General features: G+C 40.0%; 1 protein-coding gene across 1 annotated transcript in view; it reads right to left on the bottom strand.

Annotated features, from left to right (window-relative positions):
* LOC114787546 (protein WWC2-like) overlaps positions 1-15575 on the bottom strand; it is a 56255-nt gene that overhangs the window by 25121 nt on the left and 15559 nt on the right. The window contains exons 3-9 of the mRNA XM_028975164.1: positions 4728-4931; positions 4143-4219; positions 3926-4005; positions 2786-2915; positions 2511-2654; positions 2256-2329; positions 1497-1739 (exon numbers count right to left, since the gene is read on the bottom strand). Coding sequence (XP_028830997.1) covers positions 1497-1739; positions 2256-2329; positions 2511-2654; positions 2786-2915; positions 3926-4005; positions 4143-4219; positions 4728-4931 — 952 coding nt within the window. The remainder of the gene's footprint in view (positions 1-1496; positions 1740-2255; positions 2330-2510; positions 2655-2785; positions 2916-3925; positions 4006-4142; positions 4220-4727; positions 4932-15575) is intronic.

The raw sequence follows: 15575 nt of genomic DNA, 5'->3' as shown, positions 1-15575 counted from the left end.
GTTGTGCTAACGGAACAATTACACAGCGACTAATTATGCGCAGACACAGTACAATTATCAGCTGTTTCCAATGTGGTTAATGTGTGGCGATGAGTGTGTGAACATCAATGTGTGTGTCTGAGAGTGCACACAGAACAATATGTAATTATAATTATGGGGAAAGAAAAAAAAATTCACAATGTCTCCAATTACAATGTCACTACTGTTGCCCTTTCCAACGAACTGCTCTATCGTCAGAGTCTCTGAACACAATTACCGCACAATTAGTATGCAAATGACTACTAATTAAAGGCACCTACAGTGTTTACCCTTTTGGTGCATTCATCAGACACAAATATCAACCTTGCAGGAGGCAAAGTATTTGGGACTTATCAACCTCCACACTTCAACCCGCACACAAAAACTTACATCTTTCCAATCAAAAGTACAAGCATTATATAAAGAGTTTATTGTGAACTTTTAATCACCATCTTTTTCTTGTTCTGAAAATATAATGAAAGTGAAGTGATTCTGATTATGAGACACTGTAGCACAGCACACAGTAAAAGGTGTCCTCTGCTTTTAACCCAGCACACCCTTGGTTAAAGGTGCTCAGTGCTCAGTGGCAACTCAGTGGCACCTTGGCGGATAGGGATTCGAACCGGCAACCTTTTGATTATGGGGCCACTTCCATAATTGCTAGGCCACCACTGCCCCATTATAATTACACAGGTGTGAGGTTTAAAAATTATTAGACCGGTTATATATCTCTATCTGTGTCTCAGTATACACGGGATAACTGAAGGAGGCAGGGCAGTGATGGCTTAGCAGGAAGCAGACTCATAACTGAAAAGATGCAGGGTCAAATCCCAAACAATCAAGGTCCACTCAGGTCCCCTTCAGCAAGGTACCGTCCCCACACACTGCTCCCCGAGCACCTTTTCATCACTAAGGGTGATGGAGTAAATGTCAAGGACATATTTCGTTCTGTTATTGTGCTATATCACAATAACAAAAACTAACTTTCACTTCATACTCACCTATATAAATTCATTAAAGAATTAATATATTCATTTTCAAGAATATAACAAATTGGCTTCAGCACTCAGAAACCTGCACTAACTTTGTAAAAAGAAAAAGAGCCCATATTTGTAAAATATTTGAACCAAAGTGTATGTAAACCCCTGAATTCAACTACATTCTGTCTGTGACATCTACTAATCGTCATACAAATTCACTGACCCCCCCACCATCAAGACCCTCCTATTACAATGTCAGTATCACTACTGTGAACTAAATTAGTAAATGGTCAGCAATAGTGCATTAGTTTAGAAGACGACAATTTATTAACAAGGTAGTGATGTGGCCAATGTGCATTGTTATTCTGAATATAATAATATACCTGTTTCTGATGTGGTGGCAGGTGTGATCACTTGTAAGTAGTCATTGGAGGTGACAACTTGGCTTACTCTTTCATCTGACAGATGTGGAGCAAACAAAAAAAAGAAAATGCTAACCTCTGTGCTAGTGCCTCGCTGGGCGTGTTCTTGACAGACTGCAGGTCCTCCTCCAGTCGTGAACGTTCCTCCTCCAGTTTCTGCAGCTCATTGGGGGACCGCCAGCGTGGTGTGACAAACTGCAGCTCTTTCAGGAGTTCCTCCTTCTCACTGATGAGGCGCAGTCGCTCCTGTTCCACATCCACCGAGCCAGGCCATGCCTCCCCGTCCAGTTTAGCCAGCTCAATCTTCAGATTTGCAATGCTAACCCACATATATGCATTAATAGACAACATTTCCAACCTATATGCTAACAGACAACAATCCAGACACATACACATGCACAGACATTCTCATACTGAGAAGTGAACTTCTCAGTATGAGAAGCATTTATAAGGGCGTTTATTCGCACAAAAAATCAGAAGAGGTTGGGAGAGGAAAGGAGAGGAGTCTCTCTCCCTTGGCTGGGTGTGAAACACCTGCTGTATCTGGGCCTGGTTCACACTGTGGGATTAGGATGTCTGAGCGGCCAAGTGTGAGGGATTAGTCTGTAAATTTTGCGTGTGTGTGTGTGTGTGTGTGTGCGTGCGTATCTATGAGGTCGTGTCCCCCTCTGATTACCTTTTGTAAATAAAAAAAAAGACCATAGTAAAACAACTGAGACACATACAGACCTCCCTCAGAACACACACCACAGTGTGAAAATACCTCCACAGGGGGCAGAAATGGATGATGATAAATGTAGCAGCGGTAGGACAAGAAACACGAAAACAGACATACCTTCTTTTGGCCTCCTCATACTGGAGACTCAGCCTGACTCTCTCAGCTAGTGATGACCGGCCCCGCAAACCAGCCTAAAAAGAGTCAGGTGAGCGGCGAATCAAAGAGGGAAGAGATCTGAGCTATGCTCAGGAAACATCACATGTACCTAATTCCAAAGAGTCTGTTTAATAGAATTAAAACCTGAACCCTCACATCTCTTAACTGTGTGGTCTACTCCTGTTCGACCCCTGATTCAAAATGACCCCAACTGACCTCTCCAGATATGTCCGTTTGTGAACCAGCATCCAGCGTCTGTCTGAAGAGGGAGGGGTCAGAACCTGTGTTGTTCCGTAGGTCGGGTTCTGACTGCCCCATATTCTGGCCGGCATAGAACCGTTCCTTCAGCTTGGCCAAACACTGCGTGAGAATAAGGGGAATTCACACGGCTGCACACTGTTTACTGCACAGATAAATGGTAAGTAAGCAGAAGCACCCAAAACACACACATGCACACATTTCGACACACACACACACACACACACACACACCTGCATGAGGTCCTGTTTCTCCTTTTCCCCTGAGATGATGGCTTTGCGCAAGGACTTGAGTTCACTCACAATGGCCTTGGCCTCTTTGAGACGATAGCCACTCTGGTCTCCAGACATTTTTTGGTCAATCCTGCAAGAAATTCAGTTTAGTAACCGTAACTACGGTTTAGTAACTAGTAACTACGGTTTACAGAATTATGGGATTTCTTCAAAGCTGTGAGCTGAAAAGGATGCCTTTGACATAATACACATAATGTTTGCTGAATTAACTATGTTTAATCTCAGAGTAATACAGTGAACATTTCTTTGTAAGATTTAATCAACAGCAACTGAGAGTTGTACTATTCTACCAAATAATATTCACTTTCAATTCAACTGACAGGATGTGAAGGTAAAAACGTTAATGTGTCACATTAAGCACCTAACAAGCCTTGTGATGTATTTGCAATTCCAATTAACACAGAACACAGAAAAATTATATCGATGTGAGTACTTTCTCCCTTCATATTCATTTGAAGCATTTAAAACCGATCAAACCTATTATTTTTTGGTGCGTTCATGTTTGAAACAATTTCTTGTTAAATACACGGCCCTGTTGTAATGCTCACTGACTATGTATGTCATGTGGACATGATACATTATGCAGCCATAAAATATAACTGTCTGCAGCAGATTTTTTAAAGAAAAAGAACTCTGTAATGTGCAACAGCAGAGTGCAACAGTTCTTAGAAACCTGTATCACATTCCTTATTCACATTCCAATTTCACCTCCCTTCTCCCAGATTTTAGAAGATATAGTTATTATGAGGCTGCAATGCCAGCTCTCTGTAAATGTATGATGAAATATAGCAGTCCTGATCAATACCCAATACAGCATAGGCAACATGGAACAAAGCGCATATATCCTCACACAAAACGTGGGTTTCTAACCCCTTCCCTTACTTTCCTTTCTGTACTTAGTGTAATAATAACAATTGAGCAATCCAAGTAAGATAAGTAAGATATGTGTATTTAAATGAACTTGTTAACATCCTGTTAAAAGCCCAGGTACAGGCCAGTCAGACAGAATAATGAAAAAAAAAACATCACAAGGTCAATCTCTGTGTGCACGTGTGTTAGAAACAACAAAAGAACACTTACTGCTGCAGAGTTTCATAGCCCTGCTCTTTATAGAGGAGCTCCTGCTTCATCTGCGACAGTTCTCTCTTCAGCTTATTGACCTGTGAGGAGGAGAGTGAGAAAAACCACATGCAGTCCTTTTTAAAAATAACAAGCTCTTTGTTAAGCAAGTGCCACTCATTTGCAAAGACACAACAGTAGAAGACCAAGCAGAAGAACATTTTCATTCATTTCTTACCCTGACTTTGGTGGTGGAGATCTCAGCCTTTAATATGTCAGGGTCATACTTTGTACTTGAAGAGGATCCTGAGAACACTGTGAAACAAAGAGCAATGTACTTAAAAGAAATTCAGGACAACCTCTGATTCTCCACTAGGTGGTGGTTTTTCCAAGGATGCAGGACATGGTGTCCAGGTATTCCTGCTGATAGAGGACAAAAATGAAAATCCTGACTCAAGAACTTTGTGTTAATGAGTAGAGGGCTTGAACCAAAAAATGTGAGTGCCCTCAAGAACCAGGGATGGTTATGTAAATCACCATCGAAAGAGCACTCATTAACAAAGATGGTGGCGTGATAGGGCGCAGCATCCAATCCGGATCCCAACTACTACTGTCTAATTTCACTGGACATCTGGAACAATGGATATATGTGCTGCATTCATCTCATGTTTTGGTGGACAGATGAGAGACATGTTTAATTAGTATCTGTGTACATGAAGAGATGACAAAATTGCAGTACTTCAGTCCTCCTACTCAAGATGTCAAACTACACGCATTTTCAAAAGAGTTCTGTAGGGAAAAAGTTATATCTGTGTGCACTCACAGCTGGTGCGCGAGCCGGACGTCTCCTTGTAGGCGTCGTTAAGGCGGACGTACTGGTCGAGGGCGAGAGCTAGCCTCTGCTCTTTGACCTGGCAGAGCTCCTTCTGGGCAGAGAGCGCGTCCTGAGCCACGCTCAGATATTCCTTCAGCATCCGCTCTTGCTCACCACGCCATTCCTTACGTGGGTCTTCCAACTGAGTCATTTCTGAGAGAGAGAGGGAAAGTCAGAGTTATGGTTATAAAGCAATTATGGAATTGGAATTGTTTTATTCCACTCAGTGTCAGTGTAAAATGGACTAATGGTCACTGCACAGGAAACTGCTCTGTGAGCAACAAAGCCAATGAAAAGTTGATTCAATAGCAGACTTTCAATGCATGTTCACAAGGGAAAGATATCAAAGTCTGCATCATTGCCATGCTGTGAAAATATGAAATAATTTTAGTAATCGTTCATTAATAACATTTAGTTTGAAACAATGGGTAACCCCAATGGCCACTCTTTTTGGAAGTGCAGTGCTACACACTAAACAGGATCCTTGTTCACTAGTGTAAGATAAGGTTTTGTATGGAACTGCTAGCACTGTGCTCAGTGCCGATTTGAGAGATTAAATTTGGCACTATCAAAATTGGTACTAACTTTAAAAATTCAAACTAAATTTTTATAGAAATGACTGTCAAAACATTTTAATGTTTCTAATTAATACTGTAGCTGGCTGTTAAATAGAATATATGTATAAATTAAGCTTTATGCAGAAAATACAGCAAATGTTGCAAATAGTCTTGAGTTCCAAAGAATGTTGTGTTCACTAATGAACCTCTCTTTAAAAGTTTCAGTGATTGAAACTTTTCAATGATCTTAGTATATCAGAAAACACTTGGAATGATTAAAGAAGAAATAAAACTCATCTTCTTCAGACTCATTGAATATCTGGTGCATTAGCAAATTATTGTGACTTAATCATTTTGTAATTTATTCTGTTCAAACACATTTCATGTTTTTTTTTTCAAGGATAAATTAGTTATTTACCATTAATGTTTTGATGTCTCAATTCAATTTATTCAACTCTATTCTCATGGGCTCTGGGACAGACCCATCATGTCCCACCTTAACAGCACAGAAGCAGGTTTCACACAAAGACCTGACAGTTCACAGGATCACAGGTTCAAATCCCACCCGTGGCTGCTTATGCTGCTTCAGATACCTGCCTGAAGGCAGGCAATTAGCTACCTGCCTTGGGTGTGAAGAAACAGCAGGACAACCTGCCACTTGCTGGTGATCTATCTTTTTCTGTCTGACTTTCTCACCTGAACCACATTCTCTGCCAACAAAACACCTACATGGTTGGAGTCTCTGCCAATGGGATTGGAAATTTATGATGAATGATGAATTTATTGGGAAACAAAGGCAGATCTGTTTACATTATGAAAGGGAAAGGGAAATTAATGTTATTGTGAATGGCAGTATGTGTGGTTTAATCAACAGCAACTTTTGTACTGGTAACAGCCTTTATCAAAATCAGAATTAGAATCAGAATCATGCTTATTGGCTAAATATGTTAGCACAAACCAAATGAATCTGGGTCTGGCCGTTGATGTCTGTCAAGCAACACAGTACAATACAATATAATATATACAATATATAAAACCAGGATATTATTTATAGACATGCACAAAATATAGACTATACACATGAAATGCAATAAGAACAGTGCAAGTATGGAGTGTAGACCAAGTAATACTGGATATGGAACATGGTTTAATAAGTTTGCTGTATATGAGGATGATGTTGTGGGAGAAGAAGCAGCTTCTGTGTCAGTTGGTTCTGGTGTGCAGACTTCTATACCATCTGCCGAAGGGGAGATTGGGTCAAAGAAGAATATTATTCTAATTCACAACTTTGGCTATGATGGTGAAATGTGAGTGGTATAGAATAAAAGAGTTGCTGGCTCCTTTTAAATCATATATACCAATCAGATTTAATATTGAAACCTCCTGAGTAATATTGGGTTTCTGGCTTAGAATTGAAATCCATGGAAATTACTTTCACAGATATTCAATTAAGAACTGGGGAATTTTTAAGTACATGTTAACATCTAGAACTCATTGCCCTGTTGCAATGTTCCCATTCTTTCACACTTTACAGAGGCTCAGGGTACATTATTCAACTGAAAGAATGATTCTTGCCTCAAATAAATCTTTGTGGTATTCAAAGTAACATCCACCAGGACCCAAGGTTTCCCAACAGAACATCGCCTGGAGCATGCTACCCATAGTGCATCTGCTACCACCGCTTCCACTCATTCCTAAAATACGTTTCTGTGTATGTTCCTTCTGCAAAGGACAAGATTCAGCATTGTCACACTGATTGGTCAGCAGGTAAACACCCACATTCAAGCTGTGACACACTGCATTTTCTGTCACCCTTCTGTCATGCCCAGTGTTGAGCAAAGCTACAGCAGCTCTTCTGTAAGATGCAACCAGACTGGGCTTCACTGCCGTTGATCCTGTGACATGCAAACTAACAGTCCAACCAAATGTGAAACCCTGTTTATACTGTCACCATTGGGTGCAGAAGCAAAGCTCCTAAGTCATTGTTCCTCCAAGTAGGCCGGCTCTGGAATTAAGGAATAAAATAAATGTAAATGGGTCGTGAAATCCATGTACAAATCAAGACACATAAAAGGACCACTGTTTCCTTGCTCTACTACAATTGCTCGGTCCATGTGAAAATATGAGACTCAGCTCTCATTAGTATTTGTTCCTTGGCCTGTCTAATAGATCTAACAATAATAGCAGAGTGCTCATGTTCCTGACAGCAGACTAAAAAAATTAATTTGTATGCGGTATAGGATCAGACAGGATAGGCTTCACTCCTACATGTATTACTGAACCTTGGGCAACCATGACTCATCACTGGTTCAAGACCCTAAACTATGCCACTCATCTTGTCACTTGCTACCTACCTTGTGACAAATGCTGCTGTTGCCAGCTTTTAATGTTACTTCACTGCAAAATTAAAATCACTGGTCAGTATTTTTACTTTAATGCCGATTTAATGGTTTTATACGAATTCATTGATTGGGGATGATCAAATGTATGAGTATTTTTTTCAACAGAAAGTGAGGGGCAGATGGGCCGTGATTCAATCCAGCTTTAGCAACAACAAAAAAAAAAGAAACGCACAACTGTGTTCATTCATTTGATAATTAACTTAACATTTCAACATTTAAACGAGGTGGGTAAAACATGACTCTGTGTTGAGGTGGTCAGTGGTGCCCAACACCTTCAATGTGCCATAGCCCACAAGTCTAAAACTCTTTTCTATGCAGACCATAAGAAACTGCATCTAACATGCTTAATCAAAGTATTGTGTCAGAAGTGACAAAAAATGTATGAAGCCTGAATGTCTGCTGTAACGTTAAGAAATACTGATGTATACTCAGACACATTTCTAAACACTACAAAAAGAGATCTGTGATCTGTCAGGTTCTGTTTTCTAGGCCTAAACAGCATCATTACCCGTGTTACGTCCCGGTGTTGTCGGGTTGTAGGCCATGTGTGTTTGTATTTTTTACATTTACAGCATTTATCATACACCCTTATCCAGAACGACTTACAATCAGTAGTTACAGGGACAGTGCATTTATCTCTTTTAGGCTGCTGTGGAAGGATGTCCATGCCTACCGGCTCCACCTACCGCTGACCGATCGGCTGGCACAACACATAAAAAGAGACCTTGGTTTATGCTCAAGAGGTGTGTATGAGATATATCTCATGCTCTGTGTGTAAGATTTGTTGCCTGTTTCTTGTTTGATGTCCCCTAATACCTCCCTACCTTTGTTAGGCCTCCATATTGTGTGTTTATTTGTGGTGAATGTATAATTGGTACTTGTAGATAGCTTCACTGTAAATAAACACACTTTTTTACAGATTGTTAGCCCTCATGTGTCCCACTACCCCTTTCTCGAACCCATCCTGGTCACATAGGGTCTCCACCCCGAGACGAGGACATGACATCCTTTAAACCAGTCAAACTCACAGCCTGTGGGACACATCCTGCAAGATCATTTTATATAGGTCTATTAATTTGGCACAGCAATATGAAGCACTCAAAGCACACAAACTACAGATCCCATAATGCTGTGCTTCAGTTGCCTTGCCAAACATGATCTTTACTCTGAAGCTGAATCTGTACAGGAGCAGTTTCCATGTCAATGACAAAGGTCAAAAGCAGGTCAAAATTCTGTTTTCATGCTGCAAAGTCAAAGTCTATCTATATAAAAGTGATTTTGTGGGATGTGGCCGAGTTTAACGTGTGTGCTCTAAAACACAATCTTAGCAGCAGGTGAAGTGAAAACGATCAATTAGGAAAGATCAAGGTTTCATAAAAAAAACATTTCATAAAATGTTAAATTGTGCAGTATATTATTATTTATGAAACCATATGTCAGATTTGTGATTTGAGGCCAAAAAGAAACAAACCTTTCAAGTAATCAAAAATTCTCTCTGAAGCTGATTAAAATAGGAATTGACAGAATATTTCTACAAATTACCAGTGCAGAGGGGGAAAAATGAATCACAATTGGGCTAGCTGCCATCAGGTTGACCATTCACATGTCAGACCTACACGGTGAAGGGGGTTTTGTCTTTCTGGCAAGGAAAGGGTATGAACGTGTCACACTGAAGCTTTCAGACAGCCAGTCTCTGACATGGCTTTGTTGGTCTGTGCGTTGCAACCAACACGTCTTACTTTCTCATGCTGCCTCCCCTGCACTCAGGGACAACTGAAGACAGTCCATCCCATCATAGTGCACAGAGAGAATGAATGGCCTTTCTGTTTGGAGACTGGCTCAACTGCTGTAGTGTAGGGAAGTAGTGAGAAGCAGGTCCATACAAATGCCGGGTGTATATGTACTACTCTTCCACGAACTGAAACAAAAACAACAACGATGGTAGTTGTACACACATATCAACACATTTCCGCAAAATGTTCAAAATATGTTGTTCATGAAACACTGGCCTTATTATATAAGTGTATTTAAGTGAATAAAAAATATTTGAGTATATGTCCACTACCCCGCTTAGCCACCCACACCCGAGCTGTTAAGTTTCTTCAATTAGAGTCGCATTTCAAAATCTGAAGGCTCTTGTGGTAAGTAAACAGTTGTTTGAAATATTTAATGATTTGCATATGTTGATAAGTAAGTTAGCATAGCGCTGCTAATTTATGGTGACTAGATCTCCTCTTTTCCCTGAACATGTCTGGTCGGGTTTTAGTACTTGTCTGGGCGATTAAATATTCGTCACGCCATCGGCTTCTACACACATATTTGTGCTAGTAAAAAGGCGTTCTGGCAGCATTCACCCCAACCCATCCACACAAGGAATCTTTGCGATCTAAACTATTTGTTGAGAACAGAGCCCTAACACATTCAATAGTAATTTGTACTGAAACTGGACAGTGGGTAGTAGGAAGGCCTCTTGATTCACCAAAATAAGTGGCTGTTTTGCCGACCCCTACCAAATGTGCGTACCATTGAGGCAGTTCATAAGCTATATGATACCTCAATCAGAGTTGAAGCTGGGTTGTGACTAAAGCAACAGCAGTATTTATTGCTACAGTAGTAGATACCGGGGCTGCCAGTATGACCATACCTCTTCTAACCATGTATGCATGCAGATTTATTTGGCAGAAAAACAAAGCTTACGGTTACTAATTAATTACAGATATCATTATAATCAGCATTGCTAAACATTCTTATTTGGTTTTGTACTTTTTTATGTACTAAATGGCTATGTTCTTTTTTGTTTTGTTTGTCTGTTTTTATTAGGTATCTTTACACTGCATAACCTTTACTTCCCTACTGTATAAGGTTAGGATAGGCAAGGAGGAATAAATAGTTATGACAGGCACATATAGCTTATGGTTTCATCTTCAAAAGTTCACACAAACACACAGACACACACATACACATGCATACCTGGTCACTCACAGAAACCTGCTCTGTCAGTCAGAGTGCTGGCAGTAGGTAGGGCGCAGGGAGGGCTCTTCTCTCGCTTAGCTATGTGAGCAATGCCTGCACTCTGGACTATGAGGATCAGCAACATTTCTCTCTTCCCAGGGCTATTTTGTCCCGTCCCTGTTTCAGTGTGCCTCTCCTTTCACCACTTCCTAAAACCAGTAGTCGAGTTGTAAAAGCAAATCAGTTTACCAGACATATTATGTGCCGATGACAGTGCACATGATGGGAGACCAACCGTGTACCATTTTTATGGTTGTTTAAGCAAAAACATGATTAATATATTCTACTATCCTAAAACGACATGCATGGTGTGGATGTCGTGTCAGATATTCAGATTTACTCAAAATGAACTTTCACTCGAATATCAGTGTGTGTGCTGCACTTTGATTGAAGCCTACTCTCATGGCTGCAGTCAAAGTATCTCTGCTACAGAACACTATCTGGTTCCTCCTCAGTAGGATTAATGATGTTAATGTTAGCGACGTTTACTTTAGCCTACCTGCCTTGAACCTCACTAGTAACGTTATCGTAAGCTTGACTGCAAACAAATGACTGCATCATTAGCTGTGTTGTTATTGCTATTTCCACAGATTACACCTTTGGTAGCATGATGGTGGTCTTATAAAAAGGGTGTCCTGATATTTCTGATTATATTTGAATACAATACTGCTATTTTCTGATTGGTTATTGTCTAGGCCTTTTCCTTTTTTTGATTGGCTGGTAAGAGACAGGCGCTGGGACTTGTTTCATAGCGACTGTGCCACAGTCTGAGAAATATTCAGTGCTGCTGTATATTAGCCTACAAATAATTTTTCAGCATGAGAATTACAATGTGTGCCTGGAGTATGTAACAAATTTTACTCAATAGACCTATGCATTCATTGTTAAAATAGCACACGGAATGGAACGGGGGGATGTTCGTTGTAGCGGGGGGGATCCTCATTCCCCTAGACTCGAGTACTCTCTAAAACCACCACCAATAACACACTCAATGCTTCAAAATGTCCTAAACATATCACAAAGAGAACAGACAACAGTTCAGGCTGTTGACTCCCTGAGGCAGTCTCAGCTGCTGCCTTCGGATTGCGGCCCTCATCAGAGCCTGAATCCTGGCAACACAAGACCTCTCAGACAGAACATCGCCCCGAGCCTGGTCCTCTTCACATCGGCAACATCAGCCGAACATCAGCTATACCACATAAAGTATGGGTTTTCTTCACGGGTCAACGCGATCCACTGGCCTCGGGCTAACCTGTTGCTGCAAATGGATGAGACGACTGGAGAGCAGCCAGTAAGAGAAATAAAATGTGTGCATACAATTTACTAGCTTGCTTGCAAACACACACACACACCAACACATACAAACATCAATAGGCACAATGAACCTTCTCAGGTGACCTCTCAACAACCAAACCAGCATGAAACACCTGCTGGTGCACAATAGCAACTCCTGAGTTATTGCAAAAGCATTTCATCATCATAACCACGGTGCTCACACAGAGATCCCTGCTGACACTTACACAGTAAACTAAGGGCCTGATATGGTTGTGTGTATGTGGGAGTGTGTGTGCATAACTCTGAACATAAGCAAACTGCATCTCCAGGTTCCAAGTTAGAGGAGTTGACGGAGGCTTAATGGTTACATTTAATATTCTTCTATCTGAATAACCATTAAATCTGTTTAATGTTTCAGGTTTAATTGCTACCAATTGGTTTCAGGCTAATCCTTACAGATGACTCACGTTGTGTGTCGCTCTAGATAAGGGCGTCTGCCAATTACCATGAATGTAAATTTAAATGTAAGTGAATGATATCAGACACAAATTTCACAAATGTAACAGAGCACAGAAAAAAATTACACACACCCTAACAGGACCAATTCAGTAATGTGTACATTCATATGAGTCGCACATATAAGCAAAGACCCATTCTCCCTCCTCAATGGTTCAAATGTTACATTTATCTTACATTTATGTGACACTGTGCTAAGTCACTCCAAACTGGCAGTAATGCAGGTATGCAACAAAGAAAGAGAATGGACAAAAATGTTGGACCTTGCTTACCTTGCTTAATCATTATTGCAAAAATTGTATTCGATACTGTAAAATGCATATTTGATTTTGTGGACTTTTCTCAGATTTAAAGAAACAATTTCACAATACTCTGTAAATGCTAGGTCACAAATATTTAAATGCTTTATCCCCAAAACACTCAAGCTTAGCCACAGTTAAACACTGAATCTAGAAAACTAAGCATGATTATTCTGTCATATATTTTGGAATAAGTGCCAATATATAATTCTTGATCCCTGTCGCTAAATAATCAGGAATCTACAAGCACTACCTCTCCTGGTAGCCTGCACTTATAGAAAGATAAGAGCCTTCAACATGTGTGTAAAAAACGCAGTGTGTGTACAATGCCAGTGCAGGTAAGCCTGTCTACCATATCTTATATGCACCACGTGTGCTTTCTAAGCACATACTCAGCGCACTGTAAATAATTAAACAGAAATATGCGGCTGCACTCTGTGTGTGTGTAGTTAAGCGGATCTCACCCCCTCCGCTATACCCAACGCTTCACGCGCCTTATTACCGCACTGTTCACAAAGCCCTGCTTTTCCACATGATTGACAGATGGCCATGTTTACTTAGCAAGCTCAGAGGAAAGCACCAACAAACAAAAATACATACCAACCGCACGCACACTCTCTCTCACAGACACACACACACACACACCAATGCATGGATGGGAAGCAATCTCCCACAATCCCCACCTACACTGCACAAAACCACTAAGCTAACCCTGGAGCAGTAACACCATGCAAATCAATAGTAGAGATGTGGTTTGTGCTCAGAAATAAAATATGTAGTGAATGAAATATATTTACGGGCCAGTCCAATAATAATTTGAAATAATGGCAAATATCTAGATGCAACAAGGTATTTGTGTGCGAGTGACTGAATGAAAATTTGAGCCAAGTGCCAATATTAACAAATGTCCAGCCTGATGTAAAGTCATATAAAAATGCTCACAAATGATACATCAGTCTCTACTATAGAATTGATGAACAGACTTTATGTCTTAGGTCCTTTACAGATGTTCAGTGTTTGCACTGGAAATTTTTAATGGGGCTACAGGAAGCGCTGGCAAATGAAAAAATGAAAAATGAGTGTTATACATTGGGCCAACACCCTTTCACAGCAAAGAGCATAAATCACACATACATCATCTTTTTCTCACCTTCCTAATAATTTATTTGGTATATTATCACTCCAAAAGCATTCTTATGGATTATACCACCAAATTCTAGACATAAAACAAAGACTAATAGAGTAATAATTTGTATAATACTGCAATAATAATACTCATGGAATCATCAGATAAACATTGTCAATATTGTGACAAATCTAATAGAACTGATCCTTTCACAGGTTCTGTAGGTTTAAGGAAGCCAGACTTTTTAATACATTTTACAAGACCTTTCATCAAATTTTAGACCCTTCCATCAGGGTCGTCAACTACATTTGCCCAAAGGCCAAATTGTTTTTCTAGGCAGACTGTGAGGGCCAGATTCTCTTCTCAAATACAATATTCATTGCATTTTATGTTGAGAAATATATTATTATATGACATATTACTTTTCCTTCCAAGATTAATATTCAGACTCACATTACCTGTACTGCAGCAAGCCACTAGGGGGCAACTGCAAAGTTTTTGGTTTCTTATTTCAGGGCTGCACAATTCGGAAAAAAAAAAATCTGAGATCAATATTGTGATATGCAATATGATAAATGGCACTTGCTTGCCTATCAATAAAAAAAATCACATAAAATTAATAATTACTAAATCTTTACATCGCTGCAAATGGTAGTTTCCCAATACTGCGGCTTCATAAAAAATGTTTATTGCTGCTGACACAAATTTGTTGTGTTGCCTTGTGTTGTTGCATTTTTAACTATGCGTTCACCATCACCTATGGCAAGCGCTTTTAACATTTAATAGCTAGAATGAATATGTATTGCACATATCCATTATTTAATTCTTCCCAAATTAACATTTCACATAATCACAGTGAAACGCTTCCTATCCACAATCTCCCTTTCAGACATCCGCTACATTAAATGATGTCACAGTTCACATTCATGTCTATTGGTCTGTCTATTTCAAATATCCAAAAGTACATTTCAGACATCCAGAATGAGTATTCTACCTATCTGCCGTAACATTCTTACTAGGAGAAATGCACATGAGATATTTAATTTTGTATATTCAAATATTGTGAATAGTAAGAACCGGATTGTAAATATCTCACATGTGCATTTCCCCTAATAAGAATGTAGCAGTGTTAGCCCCACCGTTTTATATATGCGTTCACCATTACCTGACGACGGTGGCTGCAAATTGAGTTAACATTTTATTAAAAAACATTTAATACATTTATTTACAACATGCAAAAAATTTAACCAATCACCAAAACAAATGTACAAGCAGTGAATCATACAGAAAATAATAGGTAAAACAGACTGAAATTATATTTCCAGCTCTGCCCTGCGTTCCCCGACTCCAGTCCGGAACACGACATGAACGGTTAACAGACTGAAGTGAGACTGAGCAGCCGGTCTCAGTTTATTTGGCTGGTAAACTTTGAGAGAATGACATATTCTCTTCCTTAGCCTAGCGGTTAAGGAATCAGCCCTGTAATCAGAAGGTTGCTGGTTTGAATCCCAATCTGCCAAGGAGCCACTGAGGTGACCCCACACACTGCTCCCCGGGCACCTGTCATGGCTGCCCACCACTCACTAAGGGTGATGGGTTAAATGCAGAGA

The sequence above is a fragment of the Denticeps clupeoides genome, chromosome 4 (assembly GCF_900700375.1).
Source record: "Denticeps clupeoides chromosome 4, fDenClu1.1, whole genome shotgun sequence".
Taxonomy (NCBI): domain Eukaryota; kingdom Metazoa; phylum Chordata; class Actinopteri; order Clupeiformes; family Denticipitidae; genus Denticeps; species Denticeps clupeoides.
This window is presented reverse-complemented; position numbering and strand designations above follow the sequence as displayed.